This window comes from Hemiscyllium ocellatum, chromosome 45 (assembly GCF_020745735.1).
Source record: "Hemiscyllium ocellatum isolate sHemOce1 chromosome 45, sHemOce1.pat.X.cur, whole genome shotgun sequence".
Lineage (NCBI taxonomy): Eukaryota > Metazoa > Chordata > Chondrichthyes > Orectolobiformes > Hemiscylliidae > Hemiscyllium > Hemiscyllium ocellatum.
In genome coordinates this window covers 13,510,542-13,529,744 of record NC_083445.1, presented here as the reverse complement: position 1 = coordinate 13,529,744, position 19,203 = coordinate 13,510,542, and the positions used below count along the sequence as shown (strand labels likewise).

At 44.6% G+C, this 19,203-nt stretch overlaps 1 protein-coding gene across 3 annotated transcripts in view; it reads left to right on the top strand.

Annotated features, from left to right (window-relative positions):
• The first annotated feature begins 386 nt into the window (after window positions 1-386).
• The window catches only part of carm1 (coactivator-associated arginine methyltransferase 1), a 78,742-nt gene continuing 59,925 nt past the window's right edge, over window positions 387-19,203 (top strand). For all 3 annotated transcript variants that reach the window (XM_060854893.1, XM_060854892.1, XM_060854891.1), the window contains exon 1: window positions 387-598. In XM_060854893.1, the coding sequence (XP_060710876.1) occupies window positions 457-598 (142 nt within the window). In that variant the 5' untranslated portion in view covers window positions 387-456. The remainder of the gene's footprint in view (window positions 599-19,203) is intronic.

Sequence of the window (19,203 nt, the reverse complement as noted above, 5' to 3'; positions counted from 1 at the left end):
CGTCAACAAGTTTAACTGGAAGCACAAGCTCTCGGAGCGCTGCTCCTTCTCCATGAGGTAGCTGTGTGATATTTGTTAACATAGCGCCTCCGATGGTTTGACCCAGTATTACAGCATAACGCCGTCGTGTTGGAAACGAGCGTCCTCTTGTGCTCAGATCCGGGTATTACAGCTCCCCGCCCCGTGGCTCTCGGGCTCCCCCGTGTGTGGTGGGAACGCGCGTCCTCTCGTGGTCAGATCCCGGTAATGCAGCTTCCCTCCCCGTGGCCCTCGGGCTCCCCCGTGTGGTGGCGGGAACGCACGCCGCCGCGGACCCGCGCCTTGTTAAAAAGGGGGAGGGGTTGGGCCGAGCCCGGCCCGCGCTCCCTGAGCCGGTCGGAGGGTGTCGCGAGCGAGCGAGGGCGCGTGTGCGCGCGAGAGAGGGCTCCACTGGGGGACTTTTTTTTAAAACAGAAAATGGCGACCACGGTGTTCCCGGGCGTGCGGCTGGTGTCGATCGGGGATCAGAACGGGGAGATCCAGCGGCGCTCAGACCAACAGCCGCTTAAACTAGAGATTAAAACCACCCAGGACAGCGCGTTCATCAGCCTCTACAGCAGTGAGTGTGGGCCCGGGGACAGGGGGGAGGGAGAGACCGGGGACCCGGGCCCAGTCCCGGGGACAGGGGGGAGGGAGAGACCGGGGACCCGGGCCCAGTCCCGGGGACAGGGGGGAAGGAGAGACCGGGGACCCGGGCCCAGTCCCGGGGACAGGGGGGAAGGAGAGACCGGGGACCCGGGCCCAGTCCCGGGGACAGGGGGGAAGGAGAGACCGGGGACCCGGGCCCAGTCCCGGGGACAGGGGGGAGGGAGAGACCGGGGACCCGGGCCCAGTCCCGGGGACAGGGGGGAGGGAGAGGCCGGGGACCCGGGCCCAGTCCCGGGGACAGGGGGGAGGGAGAGACCGGGGACCCGGGCCCAGTCCCGGGGACAGGGGGGAGGGAGAGGCCGGGGACCCGGGGACCCGGGCCCAGTCCCGGGGACAGGGGGGAGGGAGAGGCCGGGGACCCGGGCCCAGTCCCGGGGACAGGGGGGAGGGAGAGGCCGGGGACCGGGAGAGACTGGGTACCCGGGGGCCCAGGCCCAGGCTGTGGGGTAACTCTCCCACATGTTGTCGCTGAGGAAAGGCCGAGGTCTCTGTCCCTGCGGCGTCTGCTCTCCCCCCTTCCCCCGGGCCCGTGCTACAGGGTTGTTTAAAACTGATCGTCTGGGTATTTTACAATAATCATGAGGAAAATGCTGCTGAGTTATTAATCCGTCAGGCAGGCCCAGTCTGGGCTCTTGTTGCTGTTAAACAGGTTTGTTATCGGGTTACAGAATATTGTGGAACTCCCCTCTTCCATGTGGCCACATGCCCCACAGATTAGATTAGATTCCCAACAGTGTGGAAACAGGCCCTTCAGCCCAACCAGTCCACACCGACCCCCTGAAGAGTAACCCACCCAGGCCCATTTCCCTCTGACTAATGCGCCTCACACGATGGACAATTTCCCATTGCCAATTCACCCTAACCTGCGCATCTTTAGACTGTGGGAGGAACCCACACAGACACGGGGAGAATGTGCAAACTCCACACAGTCACCCAAGGTTGGAATTGAACCTGGGACCCTGGTGCCATGAGGCAGCAGTCTAACCCTGAGCCATCGTACTGCCCTTGGATCTATCAGTGACCAACCATGAATTTGGAGATCATTCAATATGGAGGACAATGCTGGGGTGGCACGGTGTTAGCATTGCTGCCTTACCGTGCCAGGGATCCGGGTTCAGTTCCAGCCTTGTGTGACTGTGCAAGCTCCACGCAGACCTTCTCCCTGTGTTCTGCGTGGGTTTCCTCCCACAGTCCAAAGATGTGCAGGTCAGGTGAATTGGCAGTGCTAAATTGACCGTAGTGTTAGGTGCATTAGTCAGAGGGAAATGGGTCTGGATGGGTTACTCTTCGGGGGGTCGGTGTGGACTGGTTGGTCCGGAGGCCTTGTTTCCACACTATAGGTAATCTAATCTAATCAGTATTTTCTATCTTTTTATTTCCCTACTTCCCCACAGACACACTCTGCCTCGGTGTGTTTCCTTTGATTGTTTTCTTCCATTTAACTAATTCATCATTTCCCTTCCTGCACATTTTCTGAGTGATCTTTGTGACTGAGTCTCCTCTTTTTGCCTTGTTCTGGTCCTTCTCATCTTGTGAATATCTTTGTTCAGATCTTAAAAAACCTGAACATGTCTCAGTTCTTAGCAGAATCTCCAGATGGTCCTATTATTTATTTCAGATCTTCAGGGTTTGCTGTAACTTGTCAATTTGGGAAATTTCCCCAAATTTAAGTGAGTTGCTACAGTCTGTAATTGTGGATGTTGAAAGCATTAAGTCATCTATTAGATTGTCATATTCTATCTGCACAAAAAAACGCTGCAACTAAACAGTTTGGTGACACTAAACAGGAGCAGGAGGTGAGAGGCTTGAATAACTTGTAAAAATTACTCATTTTATGGAAACACCCTGTTGTTTATCCTGTATGGTAGTGCTTTCAGGTCAAGTCTTTACAGTATCAACTATTCACAGAATTCATGGACTCCTGATGTTATCCCTTCCAGTGATACTTTGTGACAGTTACTGAACATGATTCTTTAAATCTCTGAAGTTATCTTCCTCCCCAGTATAATAATTGGACCATTACCTTTTTATCCTACTCCAGTTGCAAGCCTGGTGTTGATTGCTCAATTTGTTACATTTTAAAGTTGACTTTGGGTTGGTGTTCATTACCCAGAGCGATCAAATACACGCTGAGCAAATCTTTTCTCTTTCTGCAAAGCTAGCTGATTTGAGATGCATGTGAATGTTACACCTTGTGCCTAGACAATCCACTGGTAGAATAAACACCCACCTCACTTGCTGAATGTATGATTTTGAATTGGGGAACTGTTAATCACTCCTACCCTTGTTAACCTAGGCTCCTAGTTCCTCAATACCCAAACTTTTAGATTAATACAATTACCTTTGAATATCTCTAACTCTTGCAATCCTCTTTCTTTGCTTCAGACTTGTATGTATCTTTCAATTATTCCACGATTCACAGCTCTTAACATAGAATAGTACAGGCCCTTCAATCCACGATGTTGTGCTGACCATTTATCTTGTGCTAACCTACACGTCCCTCAATTTACTGCTGTCCATGTGCTTGTCCAGCAGTTGCTTAAATGTCCCTAGTATCTCTGACTCTACTACCACTGCTGGCAGTGCATTCCATGCACCCACCACACTCTGCAAAAACAATCTACCTCTGACATCTCCCCAATACCTTCCTCCAATCACCTTAAAATTACAACCCCCCGTGACAGCAGTTTCTACCCTAGGGAGAATTCTTTGGCTATCTGCTCTATCTATTGCCTCTCATTACTTGTTCACCTCTATCAAGTCCCTTCTCTTCTTTCTCTCCAATTTGAAAATCCCTAGCTTACCCAACTTCTCTTCATGAGCCAAGCCCTCCAATCTGGGCAGTATCCTGGTAAATCTCCTCTGCACACTGTCTAAAGCATCTACATCCTTCCTACAATGAGGTGACCAGAACTGGACCCAGTGTTCCAAGTGTGGTCCAACCAGCGTTTTATAGAGGTGCAGCAAAACCTTGCGACTCAGTCCTCCTGTTAATGAAAGTCAAAACACCTTCACAATCGTATCAACTTAGGTGGCAACTTTGAGGGATCCATATAAGTGGGCCCCAAGATCCTGCTGTTCCTCTACACTGCCAAGAATCATGTCTTTAACCCTGTATTCAGCATTCAGGCTCAACCTTGCAAAATTAATCATTTCATTTATCCAGTTTGAACTCCATCTGCCACTTCTCAGTTCAGCTCTGCATCCTGTCCATGTCTTGTAGCCTGCAACACAATCTACAGCACTACTGACCTTTGTGTCATCGGCAGACATACCAATCACTTCTTTATCCTTGTCATTTATAGAAGCTACAAAGAGCAGATCCCCGCTGAACAGCACTAGTCATCGACCTCCAGGCAGAATACTTTCCATCCACTACTCCTCGCTGTCGTCTTTTGGCCAGCAAATTCTGTATCCAGACAGCCAAATTTTCCTGTATCCCGTACGTCCTAACTTTCTGAATGAGCCTTCCAGGGGGGAACCTTATGAAATGCCTGACTGAAATCCATGTACACACCACATCCGCTGCTCAACCATCGTCAACTTATTTTGTCACATTCTCAAAGAACTCAGTATGGCTGTGTGAGGCATAACTTGCCCCTCACAAGGCCATGCTGACTATCTTTAATCAAATTGTTTTTCCAAATAGTCATAAATCCTATCTCTCAGAATCCTTTCTAGTACCTTGCTTTCCACAAACATAAGACAGACTTCTCTGTAATACCCAGGAATTTCCCTATTCCCTTTCTTGAACATTTGTCTCCCTCCAATCATTCGGTACCATTCCTGTGGAGAGTGAGGATGCAAAGATCATCGCCAGAGGTACAGCAATCTCATTCCTCACTTCCCGTGGTAACCCTGGATATACAGAGGAACCTCGATTATCCGAATGAGATGGATGGGCACTACTTTGTTCAGATAATTGATTATTTGGTTAATCTATTAAATGCCTTTCCTCTTGAGCTCGGAGTTTTTTAAGTCTGCTCCCCATTCAGGAGACGAGCAGTAGTCCACTGCGCGCGAGCCCATGCCCCCAACCACCGTCCAACTCTGTACCCCCACCTGCCCCCAGCCCCGTCCAACACTGCCCCCGTCCACCTGCCAGAGCTGTTGAACTTTTTGAACGGTTTTTGTACTTGTTTCTGATTTACAGCATCTGCAGTCCTTTTAGTTTTTATTTGTCTAATGTAGTACTTGCAACAAGCTCCCACAAATAGCAATGAGATCGTTACTTTTTTTTGCATGCTTTTGGCTGGGGAAAACATCCATGCTCCTTCCAAATAGTAAGCAAGGATCTGTTACCACCACCTGACAGGATGCATGGGTCCTCCGTTCAACATCTTGGCCAAAAGACTGCAGCCTGTGCACTGAAGCACACTCTCAACATTACTGGGAGTGCCAGCCTATAGTTTCTGCTCAACTTCCTCAAATGTAAATCAGAGCTGCAATCTACTGATTTAGATTTGAGGCAACTATCAACCTGATGAGGCCAAGATCTAGAAATGCACATTCTAGATTCTAAGAGATCAACTTGAACCTAGTGTGGGGTTGTCCATTTCTGAGCTGGAGGTGATACTTGTGTGCTGCTACTGAGTGGGGTGCTGGAAGTTTTGTGGGGGAGATTGTTAACTATTTTAGCCTTCAGCAGCTGTGACCAGTCCCTAAAACTTCTCGCAATAAGTGCAGTTACACCCCTTAGCTCCTGATTTGGGCTCAACATCATGTGTTAGTTATTACCAAATAGCCAAACGTTATTATTTCAACGTGGACCCAAATGTTTGCTGGCAGAATATTCGCAATCACTATACTCTTGTCGGATGGCTGCAAGAATCCTTGTTCCACGAGATAGCTTGTATTGCTAGCGCTGAAATTTGTACCTCTTGGTGTGCGCACATTTGAGCACCTGCTTTATTATTCAGCTCTGCATATCCTCGTGCAACATGTTATTTACTGTCACCAAGCTGGGCTATGGAGAAAGCCTTTCTTTAAAGTAGATTTTTGACTTTGTCCACGCCAGTTCAACATTGGTACCTCCACATCATTTTTTTTTCTGATCTTGTATAACGCTTAGCTCTGCATTAGGTGTTGGTTATGGTTCTGTACCACTAGAAGCAAGTTAGGTTTGGGAGTTGTTTGCAGTGACATGACCTTAGATATGACCCAACTGTCTCGGAATGTAGTATAATAACACAGTTGATGCTTGTAGTGATTAGATGGGCCTCATTGCTCTCCTTGATGTAATTAAAAGTTCTTTTGGGAGTATTTTCTTACTTGTACAAAATGAGAAATATATTTTTGTGATCAGCATGTAATGCTGTACATTGGCCAGCAAGCTAAAACCCATTCATTCTCCTCTACTCACTCGAATGTTCCTCTTTCTTGACTAACGGTTTTTTTGAACAGTTGGCGCAAAATCTGCAGTTTTCAAGAGGACAAACCAGATTGTTTTGAAGTAACTAACTGATTAATTTTTCAGCAGTGTAATCGACCCTTCTTGGAACTGTTGTAGAGGAGCTCTGCTCTGTATTTAACCATATTGTGCAACATTGTGATTGTTAGGTACTAACAGGAAATGATAATTCTGTTTTTCTTCCCCTTGGCTTCAAAAGCATTTCTTAAAAAGTAATGAGCAGAGAATCTTTCACCTGAGATCTTGTGCACTCTAGAATAAATTGGACTTAAGTGCAACAATGGGTGTCTGTTGGTGTGGACTCTGGTGTGTTCTGGTGATACAGAAATTGGCTATTCAAAGAGGTTATCTGTAGTTGATTTTGTAGACTCTTGTTGCTGCCTGTCTCGGTGCAGTTTATTTTCTGAGCGTGCAATGGGGGAGATTGTGTTAATGGCCTGGGATAAACCTTCTCCAACCATTTTGAGACAGTTCTACCGTCTTCATTGACAGATATTTGTTTGATGCAAGCATCATGAAACTGTCATCCCTGTGTCCCAATGGTGGTTACGTTACCTCTTCAGGGCCATGGGGAAATAGGTAGGGAGCAGATATAATTGAAGAGAAAGTTGACTGTTCATACTGTATCAAGTCATTTACTCCGATGTTCCCAAACCCTTCACATATTTGAAAATGTGTTGCTGTGATCTTGTCAGTTGGGGAACAATGTTAGACCATAAGATATAGGAACATAATTAGGCCATTCAAACATTGAGTTTGCTGTGCCATTTGATCATGATTGATATGTTTCTCTATTGTTTCCCTCGAGGATGTTTTCCATTCTCCTTCTCTCCATAACCCTCCATAACCATAGGATGTTGCCAGGGTTGGAGGGTTTGAGCTATAGGGGGAGGTTGAATAGGCTAGGGCTGTTTTTCCAGGAGTGTCACAGGCTGATGGTGAACTTATAGAGGTTTATAAAATCATGAGGGGCTTGGATAGTGTGAATAGCCAAGGTCTTTTCCCTGGGGTGGGGGAGTTCAGTACGAGAGGGCATAAGTTTAGGGTGAGAGGGGAAAGATAAAAAGAGACCCAAGGGGCAATGTTTTCACACAGAGGCTGGTGTGTGTATGGAATTAGCTGCCAGAGGAGATGGTGGAGGCTGGTACAATTGCAGCATTTAAAAAGCATCTGGGTGGGTACATGAATAGGAAGGATTTGGAGGGATATGGGCCAAGTGCTGGCAAATGGGGCTAGATTTAGTTTGGGATATCTAGTCGGCATGGACAAGTTGGACTAAAAGATCTGCTTTCGTGCTGTACATCTCTATGATTCTATGACTGTATAACCCTTGATCCCTTAATGATCAAGAATCTATCTATATCTGTCTTGAATACACTCGATGACTTGTCCTACACAACACTCTGCAATAATTAGTTCCACAGACTCATCACCCTCTGACTGAGGAAATTCCTCCTCCTCTCTGTTCTAAAGGTCCCCCTGCCTTTCGAAACTCCCAAGTACAGACCCAGAGTCCTCAACCATTCCTCATATGACAAGCCCTTCATCCCCAGGATTCTTCCAACAGCAGGATACCTTTCCTTGGGTATGGGCGCCAAAACTGCCGACCATATTTCAAATGTGTTCTGTCCGGAATCTTGTAAAGCTTTAGCAGTACGTCTCTGCTCTTGTTTTCTAGCCCTCTCGAAATGATTGCCAGCATTGCACTTACCTTCTTAATCACCAACTGAACCTGCATCTTAACCTGAAAAAGGACTGCCAAGTCTCTTTCTGCTTCAGATTTATTTTCAGCCTCCCCGTTTAGAAAATAGTTTACTTCTCTATTCTTCCCAATAAAATATGTAACCTTGCACTTTTCTGCATTTTATTCCATTGCTGCTGCTGCTTTGCCACTCACCTAGCATTTCCAATTCCTTCTGCAGCCTCCCCACCTCCTCAACATTAGTTGTCCTATCTTTGTATCATCTGCAAACTTACCTAACTTTGCCACATTGTTGCTGGCAGGTCCCTGTCTAAACTGAGGAAATGGAAGGACCTTTTAGAACAGCCACATTAATGCTTTAGCATCTTTGTGGTAGAGCAGTGTCTATGCCAATTGTGCAGTCAAATTCTGGAAGGGCTTTTAAGCTCACCGCGATGCCTCCAAAAGGGAACAATGCTGGAGCATTTCATTGTGGTGACTCTGACCTGTGCTCTCTCGCTCTGAGGTTTAGGGGGATTCGACAGATTGTCTTAATGTCATTGCTTAGTTGGGTGACATGTAGAGTGTGTCTAGACCGCACCAACATTATAGTCTGGCTTATAAAATGACCATTCAGTAATTTGTAAGTGGTTGGATCAGGCCTCTTCTGACCTTGGGTAGTGGGCAGGCCTGTATGTGAGAGTTCTTGCATTCTGTGTCTGTGTCTCAGACTGACTGACTGCAGTGTTGTAGTCATCCTTCCCAATGAGCAATAGATGGTGGTTAGTTTGTATAAACTGAATCATGGTTTTCCACTTGTTTTTTACTGATTGTGCTCGGCTTCAGAGATTGAACAGGCTTGAGCTCTATGGAAGCAGTGAGAGGGACTTGCTAGAGTGTGTGTGTTTTATAGGGTTTTAGACCAGTTTGATAGGGTAGATGTGAACAACCCCAAGTGCTGTAAATGCCAGAAGTAAGTGATGGTAAACCTTACATCTCTGCTTTTTCCTGAGATCTCCAGCCATTTCAGATACCACTTTTGAGTCATCCTACATGATATCAAAGTGTTCAAAGACATGATGTCTCCCAGTGGTATTTTGACAATAGTGCTGTAGACTTGCCCACCAGAATTATCTGCACCCTGGCAACAGCTACAACGCTGTCATTTACCTGACAGTGGAAAATTACCCAGATGTGTCCTGTTCATGGAAAGAAGACAAATCCAATTAATACCATTAATCATCAAAGCGAGAGGTTGTAGATGGTGCTATTGAGTGGCGCTTCCTCAATAATAATCTGCTGAGTTTGTGTTCTGTCAGTGCCACTCCTCTCCTAACCTCGTTGTGGCTTTGATCCAAAAATATTGAAAGAAACTGAATTTCAGTGGTTAGGTAAGAGTGACTGTCCTTGACATCAAGGCAGCATTTGACTTGTTAGGGCCTCTTGATGCCATACTAAAACTGGTGTCTATGGGAATTGAGGAGGGGTTAAATCTCTGCTGGTTGGAATCATGCCTGGCACAAAGGAAGATGGTTGTAGTTTCTGGAGATTAATCATTTCTGTTCCAGGTTATCTCTGCTGTTGCTCCTCGGTCTAGTGTCCTGGCCCTAACCATCTTTGGTTGTTTCATCGATGATCTTCCCTCCACCATAAGGTCAGAAATGGGTATATTTGCTGATGATTACACAATGTTCAGCACCATTCGCAACTCTTGCTTACTGAAGCAGTCTGTCTATATATGCAGCAAGACCTGGACAATTTTCAGGTTTGCGATGAAAGGTGGCGTGTAACATTCAAATCAAGCAAATGTCAGACAATGACCATCTCAAGGAAGAGATAACCCAGCTTCTCCTCCTTTGATATTCAGTGGCATTACAAACACTAAATCCCCCCACTATCAATGCTCTGGGGATACCAGAAACTGAACTGACCAGCCATCTGCCAATATTGTGGCTTCAAGAGCAAGTTAGATGCAAGAAATTCTGTGGTGAGGAATTCACTCCAGACTCCCTGAAATCTGTTCACAGTTTACAAGGAACAAGTCAGGAGTGTGTTAGAATATTTTCCACTGCCTGCTGCGTGCAGCAGTATGAGCCATCTACAAGATGCACTGCATAACGCACCAAATCTCCATCAAAAACACATTCTAAACCTTCAAACTCTACCATCTAAAAGGGCAGGAGCAGCAGGTGCATAGGAGGGCCACCACTTGCAGTTCCCCATCCAAGTGGCTCACCATCCTGACTTGGAACTGAATTGCAGATCCCTTGGTGTCATGGACAAATCCTGGAATTCGCTTCCTAAGAGCATTGTTGGTTCCCTTTATACCACAAGGATCGCAGTGTTTCAAGAACGCAGCTTTCCTCCACCACTGCCTCCAGCCAATTAGGGATCCATGGTAGGACTGGACTTGCCAGTGACACTCTTCCTGAGAACGATTTTTTAAAATCAGTCATGAACTCTGGGAGGACTTTTATTTAAACTGAGACTGTGTGAAGTTTTTTTTACCATTGAGAGTAGTTAAGGTGATTTGTGAAGGTTATAGAGTCATAGTGATTGATACAACATGGAAACAGACACTTCAGTCCAAATCATCATGTTGACCAGATGTCCCAATCTGTCCTAGTTCCATTTGGCCCATATCCCTCTAAAGCTTTCCTATTTATGTACCCATCCAAATACCTTTTAAATGTTGTAATGTATCAGCCCCTAACACTTCTACTGATGGCTTTTTCCAGGCATACACCACCCTCTGCTTGAAAAATATACCTCTCTAGTCCCTTTTAAATCTTGCCCCTCTTGCTGTAAGCCTATGCCCTCCTGCTGTGGAGGTCTTCCACCCCCACCCGAAAAAACACTTTGGCTATTCACCCTATCCATGCCCCTCCTGATTTTATAAAACTCTAAGGTCACTCCCTCAGCCTTGGATGCTGCAGGGAAAACAGCTCCAGCATATTCAGCCTGTCCTGAAAGCTCAAACCCTCCAACCTGCCAAAGTCTTTGTAAATCTTTTCTGTACTCTGTCAACAACATCCTTGTTATAGAAGAGCGACCTGAATTGTGCACAGTATTCCAAAAGTGGCCTCAACAATGCCTTATAAAGCCAGCAGCTTGACATTTTCCTATACGCAATGTTCTGACCAATGAAGGCAAGCATCTTTACCACCCTGATTCCACTAGGTCTCTTTGTTTGGCAACGCTCCCTAGGGCCCTGTATGAGTCCTGCCTGGTTTGCCTTGCCAAAATGCAACACCTCACATGTCTCTACATAAAACTCCACCTGCCAATCCTCAGCCCATTGGCCCATCTGATCAAGATTCTGTTGTACTCTGACCTACGCTGTCCACTACACCTCTAACTTTGGTGTCATCTGCAAACTTACTAACCGTACCTCCTGTATTCAAATCCAAATCATTTAATAAAAATGACAAAAAGCAGTGGGCCCAGTAGTGATTTTTGTGACACGCTGCTGGTCACAGGCCTTCAGTCTGAAAAACTGCCCTGTCCTATCTTCAATCCTATTTTGTCCAGATCACGTGATCTAGCCTTACTAATCAAGGTACCATGTGAAAACTTTGCTGACGTTCATATAGACAATGTCTTATCACTCTGTTTTCATCAATCTTCTTTATCACCTCTTCAAAAATGTCAGTCAAGTTAGACACTATTTCCCATGCACAAAGCCATGTTGACTTCCTAATCAGTTCTTGTTTCCAAATGCTTGGAAATCCTGTATCTCAGAACCCCTCCAACAGCCTACCACTGGTGTAACATTCACCAACCTGTAGTTCCTGAGCTTTTCCTTACAGCCTTGATAGAACGTTACAGCACAGTACAGGCCCTTCGGCCCTCAATGTTGCACTGAGCTGTGAAAATAATCTGATGCTCATCTAACTTGCACTGTTCCATTATTATCCATATGTATGTCCAATGCCCATTTCTTAAATGATGGCACCACATTAGCCAACCACCCATCTTCCGGCCCCTTACCTGTGGCTATCGATATACAAATGTCTCAGCAAGGGGCCCAGTAAACTCTTTCCTAGCTTCCCACAAAGTTCTGGCTAACATCTGATCAGGTCCCAGGGAATTATCCATCCTTATGCATTTTAAGGTGTCCAGTATCACCTCTGTAATATGGACATTTTTCAAGACATCAATACTTATTACCCCAAGTTCACTAGCTTTTTGTTTGAATGATTATATTTAAGAGAAATTAAATAAAAACAGAAGGAGCAATGTTGATTGAGAATAGGAAATATTTTTGACTTTAACAGTGGCACAAACCTGTTTGGCTATTTCTATTCTGTAAATACTTTCATTAGACAACAAAACAACTTGTTCTCACTCACTGGTAGCTTCTGTATATGCAGCTCTCGCTGTGTACTTAGGCTATTTTCTCTCCTATCATTTCCTGGACGCTGGTTACAGCCATTCTCGATTATTTTACCAAATAGCTATTAATTGTAGGTCTTGTGGTGGTGTTTGTCAACAGATTTTCTTATTGCAGGTTTGAGTGTGTGGGGCTGGAAAAGCAGTGTCAGACAGCATCCGAGGAGCAGGAGAATCACTGTTTCGGGCATATGCCCTGTCCCATTCCTGGTGAAGGGCTTATGCCCAAAACCTCTTTTCCTGCTCCTTGGTTGCTGCCTGACTTGCCGTGCTTTTCCAATACCACACTCTCGACTCTGATCGCCAGCATCTGCGGTCCTTGCTTTCTCCTTTCTTACTGCAGGGTTATCACAACCAAGGCCCCAATGCCTACAGTCATGCAGGCAAAGGAGTGCAAACTTACTGCTCTAATGCAGCGTTGTGGCTCCCACAGTGAGTTTTGGTAAATCTGCATACACAGAGAAAATAAAGCTGTGTTTATTTGGTGATTTGGAACCTGGTTATTTTCTTTTTTTAATTACCCATGCCCTGGGGCTTTTATCAGCTGCTTGTTATTGTGCTGACATTGTAAGTATGCTGTCTCTCTCTTCATACTAATACAAAACAGTTTATCATGTTACTATCTTGCCTGTTTGAGCTTGCTATATGAAAGTTGACTTCAGTTTTCTTGCATTATCACTGTTGCTACATGTCAAGCAAACATTTTGTGGCCTTCTATGGTTATGAATGTGCTATATAAATGCATGTTCCTTTTTCATATACCTAGTAGCTCTGTTTCTGTTAATTCAATTTTCTCTCAAGAAACTTGAAGTAATAACAATAAGCTGCCAAGGCACTTCACAGATTTGATGATCAGAATTTGACACCACTTTATTGGGGAGAATGACCAAAGTCTGCATTAGTAGGCTAGAGTCCAGGGAGAATCTTTAAGGGGCAGATATAGATTGAAATTCCCTCTTGAAATTGAGGTCTTGATTTGCTGAAGATGGTGTCATTAATTATATAATTTTTTAAAAAGGGGATGCTCACAAGAACAGAGTCAAACACGTGCCGGCAGGGTTGATAATGTTCATAGGCATAAGGTGGGGAATGGCCTTGGAATGATTGGAAAAAGAGGGCATTGTTTAGTTGGGAGCCAGTGTATGATGATGCACATAGAAGCAAGGGGCTTTGGTGCAAGTCCGGACACCAGCTATAGATCATCTGAAGTTGACTAGAAGTGCATGGAAGTAGTTGGATCCAAAGAGAACCAAGATGTGCAGCATGAGAGATGAGCTGAGGCAAGAATAGACGCAGGCAGTGTTTATGGAGATAGGAATAAGCAGGCATAGTGAAAGTGTACAAATGGGGTGAGAAACTGAGTTCATAACCTGAGGGTGCTTTCCTGCTCATTCCAGCCTTCAGAATGAATGGAGTCAAAGATCCAAGCTGTTAGAATTGACCCTGTGAAAAGGTTGAGAGTTCCATGTGCAAGTTGTTTATCGAAATATTGCAGGCTGCTTTCACAAACTGGGTCAGGATTGAGGTATGTTTATGCTCTGTCTGGTGTGTTTTTCCAAAAAAAGAAATTCAGGTAGTGGTTGGAACATCGTGGATGAAATGAACAGTTTAGCCAGCACAACCATGTGAGCCATCACAAGTGAGAGTGCAGAAGTGTGGGCCCTGCATCCTGTGAGATTCTGAGAAATTGCCAATATGTTCCGCATCTGCAACCTTGGTGGAAATGCAAATTGTCTTTAAAAGAAGCTTTGTCTCGATGCACTCTGCGCATAGGCATTTGAATGGTTTCTGCTGAGAGTCAGTGAACACTTTGTTCTCCACTCAACTTCAGTTGAGCAGCACTTGAATAAGAAGCGAGGACTAAAAGTTAGTGTTGGATAATGTGTTGCACAATTCTTGTGACAATATGAAGCACTGGCTGTGATGGTAATTGGTGAATTAGTTATTTGCTTGCTTTGATGTCCAAAAAAAAACTGTGTCCAGTCTGCTATGACATTCTGTTTTCTGCTAAAGTTTCATATTATTGTTGCTTGTTCTATGCTGCCTAGAAAGTCCCTTAGGCGCTTGCTGAAAAACCTCTTTCTTGACTGTCCTGTTAATGTCAGATGCTGTTAAGTGACGGGTGAGTGTAAGTAATTTCTGTTTCACTGCTCCAACATTTTGAATCTCAAAGCAAATTGTATGCTCACTCCAGTTCAAGGATAAAATACTTTCTCCTCATTTTGATATGCATATGCTGTTTTTGTGTCAAGCTGCTTTCCAGGCACACATCTGTTCACTGGAGGCTTGGTTCCTGATCCCAGATTTCAGAGATCATTAATTGTGTCACAGTGATTGCGACCCCTCTATTCAAAGGCTGGCGTTTCTCAAACTGAACAATGGTGACTGTAGGAGGGAAGTTCTACAATTTTACAATCTTCTCATTAAGATGCAGCGTTTATTACTTTTGAAAAATCATGTGTACTGAGAACCTCGCTTCAGAACCAGTCACAAGAGTGATTTGAAGCCAAAGTCTTGATAGTGACCATTTTAAAAGAAATAGTGAAGATCCCTGCTCTATTTGAATGAATAAGTAGTGAGGTGTAAAAATGTTCAAGAAGCTTTTCTAGTGCCTCAAATGTAATGAATGGCTGTTTTCTTTTTACATGCACGCATGCACACACACAAACCCCCTCTGAAGTTAGTTGGGGTCTCTGCCATGCGGCAGCTATATCTCCTCCATTATTTTCCTTTATTGTTCTTCAGTAAATGTAGTTTCCTTCCACATCTATTAATCTTTATCCAATGAGAAGTACAGAATTGCACTAGCAGGCTGCTTAACCTGAATTTGCATTTAATGCCCGCTGAGCAGTGAGCTGCAAAGAAAACGCTGAAAGGAGAGTGTGGGGTTTAGTGATACAGGCAGAAACTCCAATCGCAGACACAATAGTCCCATTAAATGTATTGGCAGGAGGCAAATCGCCCATGTTTTAATCAGAACAATTATGCAGTGCAGAAATGCTCTCCCAGCCAGTATGGCATGGCAGTGATGCAGTTATGATTTCCGAGTGTTTTATACTGTGCACCTGGATGTGTCTTTCAAGACTTGAACCCAGCAGTACAACAGATTATTGGATATTTTCTGTGTGCAGTTGCTCTTTGATCAATCTATATGCTGAACCAGCTAGCTCATTGCATGGTGCAGGAATCTGTATGATCTGAGTCAGCACTTATGTCATTTAATTAAGTCACATAAATCTTGCTGATGGCTAGAAGCTAATGTGGAGAAAAGGATGGAAATCACTAGCAGCAGGGGTTAGTATGAGTAATTCCAGTCTGCAGTGCACCCTGATTTAACTTCAGTGCAGTGGAGATGGGTTTTGTTTTATGTTCGCAAGAAGCAGATAATGTAGAAAAGCTTGATGTGCAGCCTTTAGTAGATGATCAGTGTGGTAATTGATAATGCTGTTGGGCAATTGCTAATATCCAGTGCTTTGAACTGCAATTTTTCCAGTATTCCGATTTTACAAATAACTGTAATTTTTTAGATTAGATTAGATCACTTAGTGTGGAAACAGGCCCTTCGGCCCAACAAGTCCACACCGACCCGCCGAAGCGCAACCCACCCATACCCCTACATTTACCCCTTACCTAACACTACGGGCAATTTAGCATGGCCAATTCACCTGACCCGCACATCTTTGGACTGTGGGAGGAAACCCACGCAGACACGGGGAGAACGTGCAAACTCCACACAGTCAGTCGCCTGAGTCAGGAATTGAACCCGGGTCTCAGGCGCTGTGAGGCAACAGTGCTAACCACTGTGCCACCGTGCTGCCCACTTGTTTTGTGATTTCAGACTTTTGGCTTACTTTTATAGAATTTGTTCTTTCATGGGATGTCATTGGCGAAGTCACTATTTATTATCCATTTCCTAAATGCCCCTGAATTGAGAGTGGCTTGCTCAGCTATTTGAGGGCCATTAAGTTCACTTCAATTTCCTTTGGATTTGGACTCTCATGTAGGGTGGACCAAGTAAGGATGGCAGATTTCCTTCCCTGAAGGACATTAGTGAATCCAAGATTTTACGATAGTAAATGGTCATTTCAGGCCACTACTGAGAGAGATTTTATTGATTTACATATAAATTCCATCACTTGGCAAAGTGGGATTAGTTCTGATGTCCACAGAGTATATGATTTGGATGTGTACAGAGCAGGTATAGTTAGTAAGTTTGCAGATGACACCAAAATGGGAGGTGTAGTGGACAGTGAAGAAGGTTACCTCTGTGTACAGAGGGATCTTAATCAAATGGGCCATTGGGCTGAGGAGTGGCAGAAGGAGTTTAATTTAGATAAATGTGAAGTGCTGCATTTTGGAAAGTCAATCAGAGCAGGACTTAGACACTTAATGGTAAGGTCCTGGGGAGTATTGCTGAACTTTGGAGTGCAGGTTCATAGTTTCTTGAAAGTGGAGTCGCAGGTAGGTAGGATAATGAAGAAATTGTTTGGTTTGCTTTCCTTTATTGGTCAGAGCATTGGGTACAGAAGTTGGGCGATCATGTTATGGCTGTACAGGACATTGACTAGGCCACTTTAGGAATATTGTGTGCAATTCTGGTCACCCTTCTATCGGAAGGATGTTGGAAACTTGAAAGGGTTCAGAAAAGATTTACAAGGCTGTTGCCATGGTTGGAGGGTTTGACCTATAGGGAGAGGTTGGTTAGGCCGGAGCTGTTTTCCCCTGGAATGTTAGAGGTTAAGTAGTGACTTTATAGAGGTTCATAAAATGATGAGGGGCATGCATAGGGTAAATAGACAAGGTCTTTTCCCTGGGGTGGAGGAATCCAGAAGTAGAGGGCATAGATTTGGGGTGAGAGGGGAAAGATTTAAAAGAAACCTAAGGAACAACTTTCTCACGCAGAGGGTGGTGCGTGTATGGAATGAGCTGCTAGAGGAAGTGGAGGAGGATGGTACAATTACAACATTTAAAAGGCATCTGGATGGGTTTATGAATAGGAAGGGCTTAGAGAGATATGGGCCAAGTGCTGGCCAATGGGACTAGATTGGGTTAAGATATCTGGTCAGCATGGAGGAGTTGGACCAAAGGGTCTGTTTCCATGCTGTTTACCTGACTCTATTATATTTGGGTCTCTGGATCACTAGAGACATTACCACTACGCAACTGTCTCCTTTTTTTTTATTCTACTGTTGTTCTCCTTTTAGTTAAGTTTGCAGTGGCTGATGCTGGCCCATCTGAAATCTTAGTTTCTTACGATAAAGCGGGGGTGAGTGACACATCAGACTGCTGAAGAGCTTTTTGAGCATTTAATAAGGGTATATTTCAAGAGGGGAAAAGAACAAGAACTCAAAGCTAAATGCCTCATTGATATTCAAACATTTGCTGGAGGGTATGGTTACTATTGTGATTGCAAATTCATAGAATCCCTATAGTGTGGAAGGAGGCCTTTTGGTCTTTCAAGTCCATACTAACTCCTATAGGGCTCCCACCCAGATCCCCTACCCTATCTCCATTAGCCCTCCTTTCCCATGGCCAGTCCACCTAACCTGCATATCTTTGGACTGTGGGAGAAAACTAGAGCACCCGGAGGAAACCCATACAGACACTGGGAGAATGTGCAAACTCCACAGACAGTCGCTGGAGGGTAGAATCGAACCCAGGCCCCTGGTACTATAAGGCAGCAGTTCTAACCGCTGAGCCGCCGTGCCACCCTGACATGCCACAAGCAATAGGAGGATTTGTTCAGCCTCTCCCATCAGATTGTAGCAGAAATGTATTTCAACTCCGTTTAGGGGTTATTGGCAGTCAGCAGGTACTCGTGTGAACTTTCTACATTTGTGTGCAGCGCAGTGGAAGGGTGTTAAAGGGGACAGATTTCAGTCTTGACATGAGTAAGCACTTGGGGATTGCCAGAGAATAAATTTTTGCAAACTCCAAATGATTGATTCTAAACCTGGAAATGTATTTCTATATGAAGCAGATGGCGTTTTTAAAAAAAAACTCACCTTGGTTTTAGTGGAAGCTGTGAACAATGCATGAGCCTTCCATGCCTATTTAGTATGTGGGCATCTCCTTACTATTGCTCAGATCTTGAAGTTCTTCACTTGTGCAAAATTAGCATAATGGAACATTTTGAATGTACTGAGTAGAGACATGCATCATTCACAAAGCAAGGCTTTTTGAAGAACTGAGGCTCAAAAGTTTAACCAAGTGTCTCAATTGTGATATAAAATGGTGATCCTAGCTCTGTATGAAATGCCCTTGCTCTCTGATTGCAAACATCTAGGCTAGCACCCCAGCATAGAACTGGGAGAATACTGCTCTGACCGAGTTCCATTTCAGATGAAGTGTAGAGTTAAGACAAGGTCTACATTCCCAATTACATGTAAAACATCCCATGGAACTTTTTTTTTAAAAGGAAAGGGGAAAGAATCGGAATTAGTTAGAGGAAAGATTACCTAATTCTTTTCGTTATTTTACAGGGTAAGGGTATTGCTAACATTGTTGCACACCCCAAAGTACCTTCAAAAGATGGTGGTGAAGTGTCATCTTGAATTTGCATACTGCAGTCCATGTGATGTAGATAGTTGGTGTGCCAGTTAAGTGGGCTGCATTGTGCTGGATGATTTTGAGCTTTTTGAGTCTTGCTGAAGCTAATTTCCAATATAGCAGAGTACTGGCTGGACAGGCTTTAAGGAGTCAAGAGAGGATGACAGGATCGCAGTCTCTGACCTGCTCTTGCAGTCACATTATTCATAAGACATATCTTCAGTTCATGATCAATAATAACTCCCTATATGTTGATGATGGGTCTTCTGCTTTGGTGACATCTTTGAATGTGAAGGGGATATGATTGAATGATCTTGTTGGACATGGTCACTGCCTTGATCTTTGCAAACATTACAATCACTTGAAACCTAAATGTCATCCAGGTACTGCTGAATATTGACACTGACTGCTTCAGTATCTGAAGAGTTGTGAATTATCCTAAAATATCATGCAATTGTCAGTGAACATCCCCACCCCTGACTTT